Consider the following 16,859-nt stretch of genomic DNA (forward strand, 5'->3'; position numbering starts at 1 on the left):
ACGTTTGCGCCACTGGCATTCCGGCGGCCGCGCCTCCCTCCAAGCAGCGCGGCATTCACCGCACCTTGAGCGAATGCCCAGCGAACGCCACACTGCTGGGGGGAGGGAGGCACCTCCCTCTCCCCTGCCGTGGCCCAGTGGCAAGGCTTCCACGGAACAGGGGTTGACGACCACTGCTCTAGAGTATGACAGAAGCTATCTATTCTGTAATATGTTTTGAAAAAATTAATACAAATATTGTAATGTTAAAAATATTGTCTCCATGTTACTGAAACTACTAGTATGTTGCCGAAGTAAATTTGTATTTTGAATTAACAATACCTGTTCAATAAGGCATTTATTTAAGTGGGGTGGTGAGAATTATCAGCTTTTGTTTTAAAATTATAAATAAATATATTTTGAAGAATAAATTCATGTGTTTATTATTGGATTTATTACCCGCCACTTCCAGACTGGCCAGCTTGTGGAGGGTAACAATCTTCTCAAAGCAACAACAAAAACACTGTACTCAGAAAAAAAAAACTGCCATTACTACAGAGGAAAATTCCAACCATGCTAGCATTTGGGCAGTTGCCAGAAGAAACCTAAACTCATTTTGTGACTACTTTATAAGATGCAACCTTTTTTTGGGGGGGGGGGGGGAGGACCAGGGGTCCTTTATATCTTAAGGACAAAATTCAGAAGCAAGCCTGTAGGTCCATAACAACAAAATTGGTAAAATTTCAGCTTTTCGTTTGATGGTCTCCCTACTGAATCCTGAAGCAGTCAAGACTTTTATTAAACATGCATCAGAAAAAGTACTTTATATATAGATTTTCCTGTTTTGCACAGAAAAATCCAGCTGAAAAAGCACATTGAAAGTGCATTATCCAACATATTCCCGGGAAGTGCACTTAGCCTTGACCGGGCCTTTTCGGTCCTGGCCCCTACCTGGTGGAATGAGTTCCCAGAAGAGCTGCAGGCCCTGTTGGAACTCCCTGGGTTCCGCAGGGCCTGCGAAGCTTGTGTCTGAATCTCTCTCATCCCAACAGAAGCTCTTCCACCAGGCGTTTGGTTGAGGCCGAGTGTGATAAGTACCGGAGGAAAGTGGTCCCCAGCCAAGTTGCCATGCTCACGTGTAAGACCAGCAGAAACTATCCCAGAGTGTTTTCCATCCTCAGCTGTTCCAACTTCTCATTAGAAAACTAAACAGATTAACTGCCATCTTTGGAATTTGTGCGATATTAGGATGTAACAATGTATGTGGTCTGTAGATACTTTGATGCTGGTCAATGACCGTAATAAATAATCAATGTTGTGATATTTATTCTGTAGTACACAAATAAATTCTTATTATTTGTTGTGTATTTTTAATACGGGCTTAATATTTTGCTTAGCTGCCACAAAAATAACTATTATTTGAAAAATTTAAAAACTGAAATTACCACACATGACTCTGAAGAATGCCTCCTGGGGTTAGATTTTTATTTGGGGGGGGGGCATAGGGCATGCATATCAAGATTTCTCTCTGGGCAGATACTAGGAGGAGTTTACAATAACTAGGATTAGTTTAGAGATTTAGTTTAGTTTAGAGATTACAATAACTAGGATTAGTTTACAATAACCATGCTACTTTTTAATGGCCTTTATATAAGGATAAAATAAGCATTAACCTTTTCCCCTATCTCAAATAAAATCAGATCTTCATATTCCAAACTGCATGGCCCCATTATGCCTATGTAGTTGCAGATAAGAATTCTATGAGTTCCAACCTAAAATCTTGAGCCACCTGGTGGCATATTTGTCCTACTGCCTCAGAGTACTCTAATAAGCATTTATTGTTGAACAGGACTTCACCTCTACCCTTTCAGGTGCCAATTTGACATTACAGAATTCACACATAGTAAAGTTGAGCAATATTGTGGGAGTAAAGCAACATTTCTTCTGCTTCTGGAAGCCTGCTCTGGGGTTACACCACAGACGGGCAGGTTCAAAAAGTACTTTGTGAACCGAAGTGTTTTTATATTATGCAGATTTTAATTTAATTAAGCACAAGGTACTACCACCTTTCACAACACTTTTGGTAAGTCCGGACATAAACAGATTCCTGCCACCGGTAATAATTCCTGAAATGCTATTCGTGATTCTATATTCTAAACAAGACCCTTACTTAAGGGGCACAACACAGCAGACTGAGAGTGAATGAATTGTGCCCAAAACCCAGCAACACTGAAAACTGCTCCAGAATTAAACTGAGCCTCCTATTAGGGAAGGGCGCTTCAGTGTCCGAAGCGGCTGCTCGCGCCCAAAGCAACCAGCGCCACGCTACGGGGGGGCAGGGGAGTTGCAGGTGTCAACATGTTGACCAACGCACACATGCAAGTGCAGAGCTCTGTGCCTGTGTGTGTGTGTGTACCGACCATGGCATTGACACCCATGCCTCCCCTACCCCTCCCACCCCGCAATGTGGCAATGTCTGCTTCGGGCACGAGCAGCCGCTTCAGATGCCAAAGTGCCCAACCCTACCTCCTACTACCACTTTCAAATGAAGCTCTGGAACAGACTTTCTCTACTTTTTTACCATAGAGAAACCCCTGAAACATTCTTCAGGATTCAAGAAACTCCAGAAATGGCTCAATTGTGCATAATATGGTTAGGAAGCCTAGCTATGAACACGCCCACCCAAGGCCCCTCCCCTCCCACCACCAGGCCAGTCACTAGCCATTTTAGGAAAGGGAGCAGTTCAACATGACCATATATGACCACAGCACTTGATAAATGCTTAACAAATTTACAAAATATATCAAAAATTAATTAACTCCCACCCATTCAGGAAACACGGCCAAAGCCGTCAAGAAACCCCAGGTTTTCATGAAACCTTCATTGAGAAAGCCTGGACTGGAGTCTTGAATCTCTTGCCCCTTTCCACAGCATTCAAAGGACAATATGGACAACAGTCCCTTTTTTGGTGCCCAGCAAATGTATTTTCACAAGTGGGTGGGACCAGGTAGGGCTCCTGCTCTGCAGGACTTCTGATTGGCCAATGGAAATTTTAATTTTTTTAACTGAAAATCAACTTAAACATGGGGCTAAATCATTGCTAACTAAGGCAGAAATATAAAAAAGAAATCCAACTTGTCAACAGTTAAAAGAAAGTCTTACACAACGGAGCTCTGTGTCTTGATTTGGGAAACTTAGGGTATCTTTGTCAGCAGGAGTAATATCTACTGACATGAAAGAGGTGATGGTGAGACAAATAAAAAGCCCCCAAAATCCAACTCAACTGAACAAAGAAATACCAACTCCTTAGAACCAAGTGATCTAATGTAGTACCACTCTATGGCCAGTTTACTATACTTAGGCAACAATGGTTGATCATGGGGTAGATAATGATTATCTACATTTTTACTGGACTGGTTTCAGGTCTGCTTATGGGAAAGAGACAGTCTTGGCTGCCATGCTTGATAACAGATGTAGGAGGATAGGCATGGTGAGTGTAAACCTACCCATTCACTGTTTTTTCCTGTGTGGTTTGCAGCATCATTAACTATGGGATCCTTCAGGACCATCCATCTGGACTGGAAATCCCGTATTAGTCAAGTCAAGACCCATTTAGGCAAACACAATAAAGCTTTTCACTTAGGGAAGCTGATTGTTCTCAAATAAAGCATTTCTCCATTTTTTTTACCATTAAACAACCCCTTAAACACTCTTCAGGCTTTGAGAAACCCCAGAAGTGATGTGATGATGCAGAATATGGTTGGGAAGCAAAGCTGTGTACACGCCCACCCAGGCCCCTCCCCTTCTCACCCCCTCCAGGCCCATCATTGGCCATTTTGGATAGTGTGGGTAAGTTGAAATTCCCATTTATGGACATTTCACCTGATAAACGTTTAACAAATTTAAAAATATTTTAAAAGTTAATTAACTTCCACCCAATTTAACTCCCACTGAGCGGTTTCTCAGTGGAACAGGCCTCCTCGAGAGGTGGTGGGTTCTCCATCTTTGGAAATTTTTGAACAGAGGCTAGATAGCCATCTGACAGAGAGACTGATTCGGTGAAGGCAAAGGGGTGGCAGGTGACAGTAGATTGGGATGTGAGTGCCCTGCATAGTGCAGGGGGTTGGACTAGATGACCTATGAGGTCCCTCCCTTCCAACTCTATTATTCTATGATTCTATGATTCAAGAAACCCTTTCATGAAACCCTGGTTGAGAAAGCCTGCTCAAATGGAACAATTACAGACTGAGGTAGGTGAACATGCTGTCCTAAAAGCATTAATCTGGAGTAGCTACCACCACTTAAATGGCTGCCTGGAGGTCTACAACATACAGGATCAAATCTGAATTATGCCTATGTTCATTAATACGACTTAACTTGTCTCTATATTAAAATTTTAAGACATTTTCTACATCTCAAAAAAATGGTATGCAGAGTTTCAGAACGTCTGAATAACTTAAAGGTAAACAAATAAACCATTACACAAAATAAAGTTTAGTTAATGTCTGGATTTTTGTCCTGGTCATTAATAAACAATTCTCATGTATTCTTACTTAGTATAGTGTTCTTGGTTACGTATCAAGGCTAGAGGACATGGCATTTAAGGGCTGAAAAGGTTTACCGCTCATCTCTATTGACACGTGAAGACTATTTCCAGAAAACTGATACATAAATCTGAGAAACACATTACAGAGAAGGACACTTGCTTTTTTTTTTAGGATAAAAAAACATACTTAAGCTAGGCCTGTTCTGTTAGCAAGATACAAATGTAAATACAGAGAAAAGGGCAGAAAGGAAATAGTCTATGAAAGAAAGTTCCCTAGCTATCTATCAGGATAACATTTTAAGGTATTGAAGTTATTTGCATGTGTTAAAATCATTTGTACTTCTTCTCATGGTATAAATGGCATGTGCTTGAATTTTCCGTAAACATTTCCTTATAAATGCAGAGTTTCTGAGGCTAGGGAAATATGGCTAATCTACCTTTCATTTATGCCACCCTTCTGAATGTAAAAACATTCATCTTGGCCCGTGACATCTGCATTACCAAACGGTCAGAGATCCCAAACTCATCCAACTGGAGTTACAGGTCTGACAATTTAGCCCAGTCAGCACTCAGACACCACAAAAGAAACTTCATTTCACCACTACCGCAAAACCATTTTAAGTTTTTTAAAAGATCACCGGTACCTTAATGTTAGAGCATTTCTACAAAACATCATTACCAAGCCCAGCTTAACAAGTAGACAGTCTTCACCTTTTGTCCTTTTCCAAAACACAGAATTAGTTTCCTGGTAAAAGTAAAGTTCCTATATTCTGCATATCTAATAGCTTTTATTGAAGTCTGTGTAATTTGTTCAACTAACGGGGCCACTTTTATTACATTCGACTTAGTGAGAAAATCAAAGAGACTCCAAATGTCTCTGATCACCCACTCCCCAGACAAGTCGACTGGAGACTTGTCTAGCATTACTCAAGTACAGGAAGTCAGATATATATATATATTTGTTTCCAGCTGTTACATCAGGCTAATAGAACAGTGGCATATGAACAGAGACAACATCTGACACAAATGTCAACAAATGGAAGCCATGTCAGAAATAAACAGAACCCTTCTTTGCTTCCTGACCCAAAACGTAGCCCCTATTACTTAAAGAATTTACACTAATAACCTGATATTCACAAAATAAACAACCTATAAGGATTTTTACAGTTCCTTTAATTCATGGGCTGCCAATGGAGTCACAAAGTAAGAAACTTCCTAGTGAAAAACCTTTTTTTTTGCAGAACCCCAAATAGGGGCATTCTTTGAATTTTTATAATAAATATATACCCGGGGGGGGGGGAGTGTTGATCCATGTTTGGTCATCTGTTTCTTGTCATTTATCTATGCGTCAAAATGTTTTGGATTTGTGCAATGGCGCGTGATGTATGTTGATGTATTTTATGTTTTATATGTGCACATGCATTGTGTACACAGGTTGGGTCACTTTGCTCCCTATTCTGTTGTTTCACTGAAACCTGAACTGACCAACCTTTCATAGTTAATGTGTTAACATTGTCATGAAACTGTTATTACTATTGTTCATTTGATGTTATTCTGAATTATATATAATATATATATATCTTTATGTTCTATGTTCTATTTAAACCACCCTGAGCTTCAAGGGTGGGCAGTATGCTTGCACGCTTGCATACACATACCCTTGCAGCTCAATCAAATCAGTCAATCATCTGGTCAGTCATCTTCCACTTGTGTGCTGGATGCACGCCCATCCTGGCTACTGCGAATTATGCCCAAAATAAAAAGCACATAAATGATCTCTATAATCTGATGGTTTGTGTAAGCTTCAAGCTATATTATATAACTGAAGCCTAAACAAACCTCCAGAAAAGAAACATATAAAACAAACCAGACATATAGAACAACTACAATACAAAAAATTTCCAAAAAAGAGAGAAGACTTCCCAACTGCTTTCACAATATACTGTGTGTGTGTGTGTGTGGGGGGGGGGGGGTTGTTTTGAAACAAAAAGAAAGCATAACAAAGTGAGCAGTTTATAAATCTTACAGTACTATTGAGATAATCCAATGACCAGCAAAAAGAAGGGGGTGGAGATGTAAACTTTTAGCACCCCCTTTTCTTTTGTGAAACCAGCATTTAACTCGGGCATCTTGTATTGCCTACTTGTATATTTTCTCCAAGAGTCTCAATCAAAACAGAGACTCCTCATCCTTCTCTATTTTTATTTTATTTATTTATTTAGATTTCTATACCACCCATTTCTTTGCAGCTCTGGGTGGTTTACATGTTGTTGTTGCTAGTTGCGAAGTCATGTCCGACCCCTTGCCACCCCATGGACAATGATCCTCCAGGCCTTCCTGTCCTCTACCATTCCCCGGGGTCCATGTAAGCTCACACCCACTGCTTCAAGTGAATTGGCTTTCGCCTTCATCCGTACCAAATATTTTTCAAATTTCCTCATTAATTGCTCATGTATACACCAGTGGTAGCCCATTTTATGCAAATTTTCTTTTAAGATATTAATTGGCTGAAAGTGTCACTCCTTTCTTCCACACATGTTACCATTCTGCTAACTGGATGTTATGAACTCGTTCGCCTGGGGCACCTTCCCTCAAGCACACACATATATGGTCATCTGTCTACTACTTAAAATGCCATCCCTAGACCAAAAAAATTACATTCAATGATCAACTCCAGGTTGTCCTGGATAACTCATGGATTCTAGACCCTTTCCAGACTAGCAGCTTTAGTTGATGACATCCGATTGAATGTATTTGTTGATGCAAAAGGTAGACAAAGGTCATCCTTTTTTGTTAATCCTCCTGGATCTACCTGCAGCCTTCGATACATTCGCCCTTTCTCATGTTTTCTCAGCCACTGACACAATATTAAGGGCAGCAGTGAAACCTGAGCTAACAGATATTCCAGTGAGACACATATTGCACATACACTTTCAAAACTTACAAATACACCTTCAACACACAGCAGGAGACCAACACCTATAAATGTCTGAAGAGACAATCCCTGCCGACAGTAAGCCTGCGATACCGGTTACGATCCTGTAAATCATTTACTGCTGCTAAGCATCCGGAATACATCCTGTTAGTTTAAGCAATGTAGGAGATATCGTCTACTTCAAGGAAGTGTAACCGTTAAATATATCATGCAAGTAGCAAAAGTCACTGTACAAGCAACTCTGTCAATACCAGTCGGTCCAAACCAGTCCTCAACCACCAGGTTGCAACCACATTTTATTGCATCCACACCCTGTTCCCAACAATCTGGGAAATTAATTGGGGAAAGCAACGTGTTCCTTTTCATCTTTGGCACCATCCAAGCTGCAATGGTTACTAGCAGTACAGAAACAACTACAAAAGGAACACTGCAGTCCCACCTTTTCAATGCATATTGACAGTAAGGGCTCAGTGCTCAAACTTGGGAGATCAGCTCATGTTATCACAATGAAAAGGCTTGGTCTGTCACATATGAATTAGGCGTGCATGATATATGCTGGGTTTTTGTTTTGTTTTTGCCAGTACATTAACTCAGCCCATTTTCACACTCCCCATTTTGGAGACTCTGCATGCCACTGTACGGAAGGTTCTTTTTAGCAAATGACAAGATGGTGACTATAAAGTGAACTCGGAAACAGACTGGCAGCCAACAAAGCTGTTTCCAAATGGGCAACAGACATTCCCATTAGCTAGACCCTCACAGCATTTGAGCTTCTGTATTCTGGACACACACAAACACAAATTCCTTGCCCCTGATTGCCCCTTGCCCCCCATCCCTCTTGCTTCCCTGACCTCCGTCCTGGTCCCTCCTTCCTCCCTCTATCTTTACCTCTTGGGGTAGCACAAGCCTGGCCTGCTACTGTGCCACTCCATGACTGTCCCAGCCTCCTCGGGCAGCAGTGGCACTAGCCTAGTCTCCTGCTGAGCCACCCTGAGGGTACCCCAGCTTCTTTTGGCATGCTCTCTGGGGCAGGACTATGAACGTCACATCCACAACCTTTTCCATCCCCGGGGGCACACCAGAAGATGTGTTCCACATCAAAAAGAAAGAGAGCAGATATACTGATATGACAGAAACAGAAGCGATCCAAACTCTCCATTTTACTGGTTAGGGATATATAACAAAGGAGGAGGAGGAGGAAAAGCAAGAGAAGAATTGATTTTTAATACCCTGCTTTTCACTACCCAAAAGTGTCTCAAAATGGCTTACAAAAACCTTTCCCTTCCAGCATGGTGTAGTGGTTAAGAGTGACGGCTTCTAATCTGGCAAACTGAGTTTAATTCCCTGTTCTACCATATGCAGCCAGCTGGATGACCTTGGGCTTGTCACAGTCCTGATGGTGCTGTTTTGACTGAGCAGTCTGGTCATAGATCTCTCAGCCTCACCTACCTCACAGGGTGTCTGTTGTAGGGAGAGAAAGGGAAGGTGATTGTAAGCCGCTTTGAGTCTCCTTCGGGAAGTGAAAAGTGAGGCATAAAAACCAACTCTTTTTCCTTTCCCCTCCCAGACACCCTGTGAGATAGCTGGGGCTGAGAGAGCTTCAAGAGAAAAGTTCTGCAAGAACAGCTCTAAGACAACTGTAACTAGCTCAGGGTAACCCAGCTGGCTGCATGTGGAGGAGTAGAGCATCAAACCCAGTTCTCCAGATTAGAGTCCACTGTTCTTTAACCACTATACCATGCTGGCTCTCTTTACCACAATAAAAGAAATAGAATTGTACTTATCCAAAAGTAAAAATGTAACTAAAGAATCTCCCAGTAAGCAAAGCCAAAAAAAAACGAGCCCTAGAAAAGGCCCATCTAAATTTATATAACATTTATATATAACATTTATATTAAATTTATATAACATTGCAGAAAAACCCACTGAACCCTTTAATGACCTGAAGGGGATTGGCAGAAGAGCCATTCTGCAACTCAATGTCCTCAAGTCACTGATAACCCCCCCCTTATTTTTTGCACACCTGAGACCCATTTCCAATAAGGAAGGAGGAGCTAGTCCATCCAATGATTTTATTAATTATCCACATACACCAAGAGGACTAAGGCTTGGCAGACAGCAAAAAGGCTTTCTCAACCACGGTTCCACGAAGCCCTGGGGTTTCTTGATGTCCCTGGAAGGGTTTCCAGAATGGGAGTTAACTAATGTTTACTTTTTAAAAAAAATTCTTAAGCATTTAGTGGGTGATACGACCATATGTGGTCATGTCAACCTGCCTCCTTCTCCCCAAATGGCCAATGATAGGCCTGGAGGGGGTGGAAAGGGGAAGGGCCCCAGGTGGGCATTTACACAGCTATGCTTCCCAACCATATCCTGCATGATTGCACCATTTGTTTTTTTTGTTTTTAATGACTACAGTTGCTAATTATTATCACTATCATAAAACCTAATCCACATTTATCTGCCATTTTTAAACCTCTAACAAAAGTGTTGTAATGTACATGTAAAATAATCTGTTCCACTTAATATTTCTGGTAAGGGCTTGGAGGAGGAGTGTGTCTTATGGCTTAAGTGGACGACTGTCCTGCCCCTGAATGCCTCCTCCAACTGGCTTGCCTGTCTGTCCAGCAGCCAACCAATCGCCTTCCATCCCTCATCATCCCCTCCTCCTTCCACTTTACTCTGAGGCTACAGATCCCTGCTGCGTGAGAGCTGCCCCTTCCGGTGAGTTCCCTTCCTGGGGGCCTCCAGCCTGCAGCCTTTCCAGGTCCTGGGTGGAGGGAGAGGCTATCTGCAGAGTTCTTCCACCCCACCCCAATCTAGCACCAGTTGTATTGCTCAGTTAAATAGGTGGTGTACTTCTACCAAGAATCACCAAGAGACACAATAAATGACAGAGCTTAAGGTATAAAAATGAGTTTTCTGGTGCCAGGATGCTTGGGATTTGCTGAGCCCAGTTTTACACAGCATAGATATTAATCACTCTAGACCAGTTTTCCAGCACCCTTTGCAGAGAAAAGTTTTGGGGAAAGTGATGCCTGAAAAAAAATCTGGATATTTCTGGGGGAAACTCTATCTGGTTAGTTTCTGATCATGGTTGAGATATGGCCGTGTCACAGAAGATGACTTGGATGCCCTGTTAGATTATCTGTGCCAGTGACCCAATAGAAAGAGTATGTGGGGAGAAGCCACAGCTCAGTGGTAGAGCCTTTGCCTGGCATGCAGGAAGTCCGAGGTTCAATCCCTGTCTTCATCAGTTAAAGCAGTGGTCCCCAACCTTTTAATCACCAGGGACCACTCAACGCCTTTTACTGAGGCCCGGTGGGGGGGGTAGTTTACTCCTCTACTCTCAACCACTGCCCTAACTCTCTCTGATCGCTATGGTAATGTTTAAACATCCCTTCAAAATAAGATACAGACATGCCACAACAATGAACATAAGGAACATTTTATTTTCATGGAAATTTTAACTCATGACAATGACAAATCAATGGGAACCCTGAGCTTGTTTCTCTGCAACGAGACAATGACACCCGAAGTGTGTTGTAAAGGGGGGGGGGAGAAAAGGCATCCTTCAGGGCCCACCTCCAATTAGTAAACGGACCACATGTGGTCCGCAGCCCACAAGTTGGGAATTGTTAAGTTAAAGCATCTGGCAGTAGGTAATGTGAAGGACCTTTCCCTGAGTTCCTGGAGATCTGCTGTCAGTCTGAGTAGACAATATTGACCTTGATGGAACAAGTATTCTTTGATGATTCAGTATAACACGGCTTCATGTGATCATGTCTCAACTGATCATCGTACACATCTTATACATTAACCATGGTATTCTTCTGGACCATCTAGCAGGCCTTGGCAGCTCTACTCTTTGTCAGCTTCATCCCTTCCTGAAAAGGTAAGTGCCAGAAGGCAGTGTTTGTGACTTCTTCAGCTTCATAGCCCTTAACATATAGGGTACTACAGGGGTCAACTTTGTCCTGATTCTCTTTTAACAACTATGTGATGCCACTGAGAGAGTTCATCCAGAGACAAAGAGAGTTTGGTCATCAATATGCTGATGAAACTCAACTCTCCGCTTCATGCCCAATTCCAAAGAGGCAATGGAAGCCTTAAAACGTTGGATTTGATGAAAGACTAGAATGAAACTGTATGCACACCAGATCAAAGGGTTCTAGATGGGGAAAACAACCTGTTCTAGGAAGTAGAAATTGACTACATCAAGAATACAGCTTAGGGTAAGAGTAGAGGAAGTAGAAATTGACTACATCAAGAATACAGCTTAGGATAAGAGCAGAGGAAGAAGAAATTGACTACATCAAATATACAGCTTAGGGTACTTTTTGACAAACAAGTATCAAAACAACTTTCACTTGCTAAGCTATCATTCCTGGGGAAAAGCAACTGTACCAGGGTTCTACATGTCTTATCTTAGGAACATCATAACTTAGCTGCTGTAACATGCCACCCATGGTATTGTCCTTTGAGATGGTTTGGAAGCTACTGATGATACAAAATTTGTCAGCTGGGATCTTTACAAGAATTTGCCACAGTGATCATCCTTAACAGTGTTATGCCATCTACATTGGCCTTCAGTTTGTTTCTAGTCCCAATACACAGAACAACTTGGATCCTGAGTACCTATGAGATCATCTCTACCCATATTGTCTAACTCACGGTTTAAGAGGCATCTTCTTTAAGAAAGCAGCCTTAATTAATGTCCAGTTGGCTGAGACCCAATGGAGGGCCTTTTCTGCTTCTGCAGAATGTTATACCCTCTTCCAATCAATTATTCTGGAGGGCCAACAACAGGTCACAGAGACTGAAGCCTTCTCCTGATGTTACTTCCTGGTACCAGTCTACAAAAGTTGATTGTCTCTGAATGCAAAGGTTCCCTTTAGTTACCATTAGTAGGCCTGTCTTTCATGAACCTGCTGAATCCCCTTTTAATGCCACAAAAAGTCTACATTTCCACCACTATCTGTATCAGGATGTATTTCCTTCTGTCTGTCCTGAATCTTCCGCCCTTCATCTTCACTGTCTGCTTGCGGGTTCTAGACTTCACTAAATTTTATAGGCCTCTTTTGGTCCTCCCTCCCTCGGTGGTCTCTGTTCTACACTGAAATATCCCAGCCTCTTCAGCCCTTCCTCACAAAAATGTGCTCCAAGAAGAAGAGGAAGAGTTGGCTCTTATATGCTGCTTTATCTATCAGAAGAAGTCTCAAAGTGGCTTACAATCCCCTTCCCTTCCTCTCCCCACAACAGACACCCTGTGAGGTAGGTGTGGCTGAGAGAACCCTGGTATTACTGCTCAGAACAGCTTTATCAGTGCTGTGACAAGCCCAAGGTCACCCAGCTGGCTGCATGTGGGGGAGCAGGGAATCAAACCTTGCTTGCCAGATTAGAAGTTGGTGCTCCTAACCACTACACCAACCCTTTGTACTTTTTCCAGCTCTGCAATGTCCCATTGCCCTTATCCCTTGGTAAGAAAGTATAGAGCTGCAAACTTCATTCCACCTATAGGCACACATGAAGCACTTTCACATTACAGAACTACACATGTATCAGGGAACTGCACACGTAGCCTTCAGCTATTTGCTTCCTGTTGCAGACTTCTTTCACCAAGTTCAGGTTTGTTTCGAGACTTACACACCACCCCATTTTCAACAACTCACGACCATTTACAAATGCACAAAACAGATCTAATCTAAACCCCCATATCTAATACACTTTAAATCTAAATTCTCAAACATTTAAACACCGGTTTTATTAAAGCAGAAGACCAGGAAATGTTAACCAGGGCTTTGCCACAGCAGGTGACAGGTGGGACTTACCTGGCCTGTGATGCCAGTGATGAGAGCCACCTTCTTAGGACTCATTTCTCCACAGCCTCCTGCGTCCTGATCACAGTTCGAACAGGTGTCCTGTGGCTGTTGTTGCTGCTGCTGCGGATGTGCCATGCCCCTGGCTAGGGGAGGAGCAACCACAGCTGCTGCTGCGGCTCCCAGAAAGGGAAAGGAAGGCGGCCAGTGGCTAAAGTGCGCTCAGGGGAGGGTGTGGCTCTGCAGGTGCTCTGGCAGGTGAGGAGAGGAGGGGAACCCAGCCCCAGAGGTCGTCACAGGGCCACTGGAGGCACAGGAGTGATAAGACTGGCTGTGGAGTTAAGGAGCACAGATATTAACTGAGTGTGGCTTTGAGGGGGGCTCGAAAGGCTATGCTATGAACGTTGGGGCTTCTCCCTGCCTCCTTTTGTGGTTGCTGTCGCTTTCCTTTCGCGCCCCGACAGACATGTGCTTCCTCCAGGTGCGGCGCAGTCCTCTGCAGGTATCTGCGTGTTCTCCAGGTATCGTCCAATGCGCGTGTTCCAGATGCCGCGCAATCTTCTGCAGAGATTCGTGTGTTCCAGATGCCGCGCAATCCTCTGCGGAGATGCGCGTGTTCCAGGTTCCGTGCAATCCCCTGCGGAGATGCGCCTGTTCCAGGTGCCGTGCAATCTTTCCACTTTCCGCCGGCCCCGTCCTCTGCCAGGGGCGAGCCCCGTTCAAACCAGGACTTGGGCCATGCAGCCTCTCGGCCCGCGCCTTTTAAAAGTCTCGCGCTCCAGCTGACTGCCCGCGCCTAGCAACGGCCTAGGGGGGAGGGGGCGGCGAGAACCCGGCAACCTTGACTGGCAGCCCGGCGCTTCCTCGGTCCCTTGAAAATCAGCGGCAGCCGCTGCCCCCAGCCAATCACCGGAGGCGGCCCTTGCTTCGCCACGCCCCCCTTCGGGATTAAAGCGGCAGGCTGCCTCGCCGCCTCCGAGCGAGAGAGCGTGACGGCGGCGGCGCTGATTGGGCGAGGGCGGCGGGCAGGGGGAGGAGCTCGTCGGGGCTCTGCAGCCGGATTGCTGTCGGACTCGGCTTCGGGAAGAGGCCGAGCGGCGATTTCCTGCAAGAGGACTGACGTGGAAAGGGGGAGCGGGAGCATGCGCGCTGGCGGGGCGCGTCTGCGCGTGCGCGGGGAAGGGAGCTTAGACACGTAAGGGAAAGAGGGCAGGGGTGGGAAATTGCAGGGTGCTGGGTGCTGGGTGGGGTTGGGTGGGGCTGAGAGGCGTGCGCCTACCTATGCAATCCAGTTTTATTGTCAGGGTCCCAGAACAAAGAAGAAACGTCGATTCCTCACAAAGTCAAGCCGAAGAAACAAATGAAATCAGTAGGCTGGCCAATAAAGATTTCCACAGTCCAAAACTTGTCTTGGTGTGATTTATTTCCAAAATCAAAGAAAATCCTGAACCAAATCAAAGTATATGAAGGAATCAAAACGGGGTCCCATTAAAGTTACTGGTTTTCCAAGAATTCTTCCTCAGTGATTACTTCCTTTGAATATAGAATAAAATCAGAGTCCAGCAGCACCTTTAAGACCATCAAAGATTTATCCAAGGCGTGAGCTTTCGCGTGCTACTGGACTGATTTTATTGTGCTACTTCAGACCAATGCGGCTGTCCATTTGAATCTCAGGCTCTAGAGTACACATATGAACCAACCTCAATACATCTGAGCAATTGCCTATGTGATATTTTGAGATTTATAATAATTATATATTAAACCATCTATATGAAGGTTGAACTTTCTAGCAATTCAGGTCATCCTATGTGACAAAAAGGGTATTTCATCACTTCAGGTGCCCCCCATAAACCCTTTTAGGTTCCCCCTTCTCACATTTTTCAGTCTGCACCCCGTTTGAGAATGGCATCAATCTAATCCCTTACTCAAGATACTGGGTTTCCTGAAAGCAAGATAACAAAAAGTTTGCTACTACAGCATATGATGTAGCCTTTGCCTTCTAATAAGAATTGGGTCAAGAACAACTCTGTACATTCCAAATTGCTGGAATGCTTTAAATTGCACTAGCAGGGGAGTAATTTTGCTCTTTCTGTCATCAGTATAAAATTCACAATAGAGTATTATGTGGGAAATAGTCTCATAACATGAGCAGTATGTAGACAGCAACTTGGCTCCAAATGCCAGCGCTTCAGTCTTCCATAAATTGCAGTAGATGGGAAGGCGTCAAAATGAGCTCTGGAAAAGGCCTGTCTAAATTTAGCAAATGAGATGGCTGATAGATAAAGGGCTGCTGAAATTCCTGTCCATGATTTTAGGGAACAGCATGGCTTTGGTAGAATTGCCAACTCACTCTGGAGTTCAATATCATGTTGATTGACCAAGGACTTGGCCTTTCTCAGACTGGTGTAGTGGTTAGGAGCAGCAGCATCCAGCTTGGTCTGCTGGTTAGGAGCGGCAGCTTCCAATCTGGTGAACCGGGTTTGATTCTCCACTCCTCCACATGCAGCCAACTGGGTGACCTTGGGCTCACCAGAGCACTGAGAAAGCTGTTCTGACCGAGCAGTGATATCAGGGCTCTCTCAGCCTCACCTCCCTCACAGGGTGGGGAGAGGGAAGGGAAGGCAATTATAAGCAACTTTGAGACTTCATCGGGTAGAGAAAAACAGTATATAAGAACCAACTCTTCTTCTTCAATGCCTACTCATTTGTGGGCAGACTGCAGCAGAAGGCAGGGTTGCCAACTCTGGGATCAGAAATACCTCAAAAAAAATTTGAGACTGGAGTTTAGGGAGAGGAGGGACCTTGGAAAGATACAAGGCCATGCTGTCCAGCTTCCAAAGTAGCCTTTCACTTTAGAAGTGGGATAAATGCATTTGCTTTAAAAATACATAATAAACAGGTGTAGCCTCTTTATGTAGCCTGGAGATAAGTTGTAATTCCAGGATATCCCCAACCCACCTGGGAGGTCAACAGCCCTAACTGGAGGACTGTAAAGGAAGAAGAGAGCTGGGGGGCATTGTACCCCACTATTTACTACCTGAAGGAATCCCAAAGTGGCTTACAAAAAACCTTTCCCTTCCTCTCCCCACAACAGGCACCCTATGAGGTAGGTGGTGCTAAGAGAGCTCTGAGAGAACTGTGACTTGTCTAAGGTCTCAATGGAGCTTGTAATAGCCCACCCTTCCTCTCCCCACAACAGCATCCCCATCTCCCCCTACAGCAAGATTGACAGAACATTTGCCAATTTCATGCAGGCAAATGAAGTCTTGGTCAATTTCATGAAGGAAGACTAGAAATGTGGTTAATTTCATCCAGCAGTTTCCTGCAGCTTTCTCCAAGTACAAAAAAGAAGCCATCTTTGTGTTACAATTCAGGAATGTCCTAATATAATAGCACCTTTTTAAAAAAATGCACTATAGTCAAGTATTCTGTATTGTCAATTGCCTCCCCCCTGATAAAGTGACACACTTAAAACAAAGGTGCAAGCAGGCACCATTTTTTCCAAGCTTTCTTTGAATTTGCATTGCTCCTGAGAAGGTGGGGTGTGTGTGGAGATGGGCTGCACAGCATATGGAAAAGG

At 43.8% G+C, this 16,859-nt stretch overlaps 1 protein-coding gene across 2 annotated transcripts in view; it reads right to left on the bottom strand.

Annotated features, from left to right (window-relative positions):
- Positions 1-14,172, bottom strand: part of GMDS (GDP-mannose 4,6-dehydratase) — a 369,384-nt gene extending 355,212 nt beyond the window's left edge. Inside the window, exon 1 of one of the 2 annotated variants that reach the window (XM_077353300.1) lies at positions 13,292-14,163. In XM_077353300.1, coding sequence (XP_077209415.1) covers positions 13,292-13,417 — 126 coding nt within the window. In that variant the 5' untranslated portion in view covers positions 13,418-14,163. Of the gene's footprint in view, positions 1-13,291 lie in introns of both variants that reach the window. The other variant, XM_077353299.1, reaches the window with a different exon arrangement.
- Positions 14,173-16,859: the final 2,687 nt, after the last annotated feature.

The sequence above is a fragment of the Paroedura picta genome, chromosome 9 (genome assembly GCF_049243985.1).
Source record: "Paroedura picta isolate Pp20150507F chromosome 9, Ppicta_v3.0, whole genome shotgun sequence".
In the NCBI taxonomy this organism is placed as follows: Eukaryota; Metazoa; Chordata; class Lepidosauria; order Squamata; family Gekkonidae; genus Paroedura; species Paroedura picta.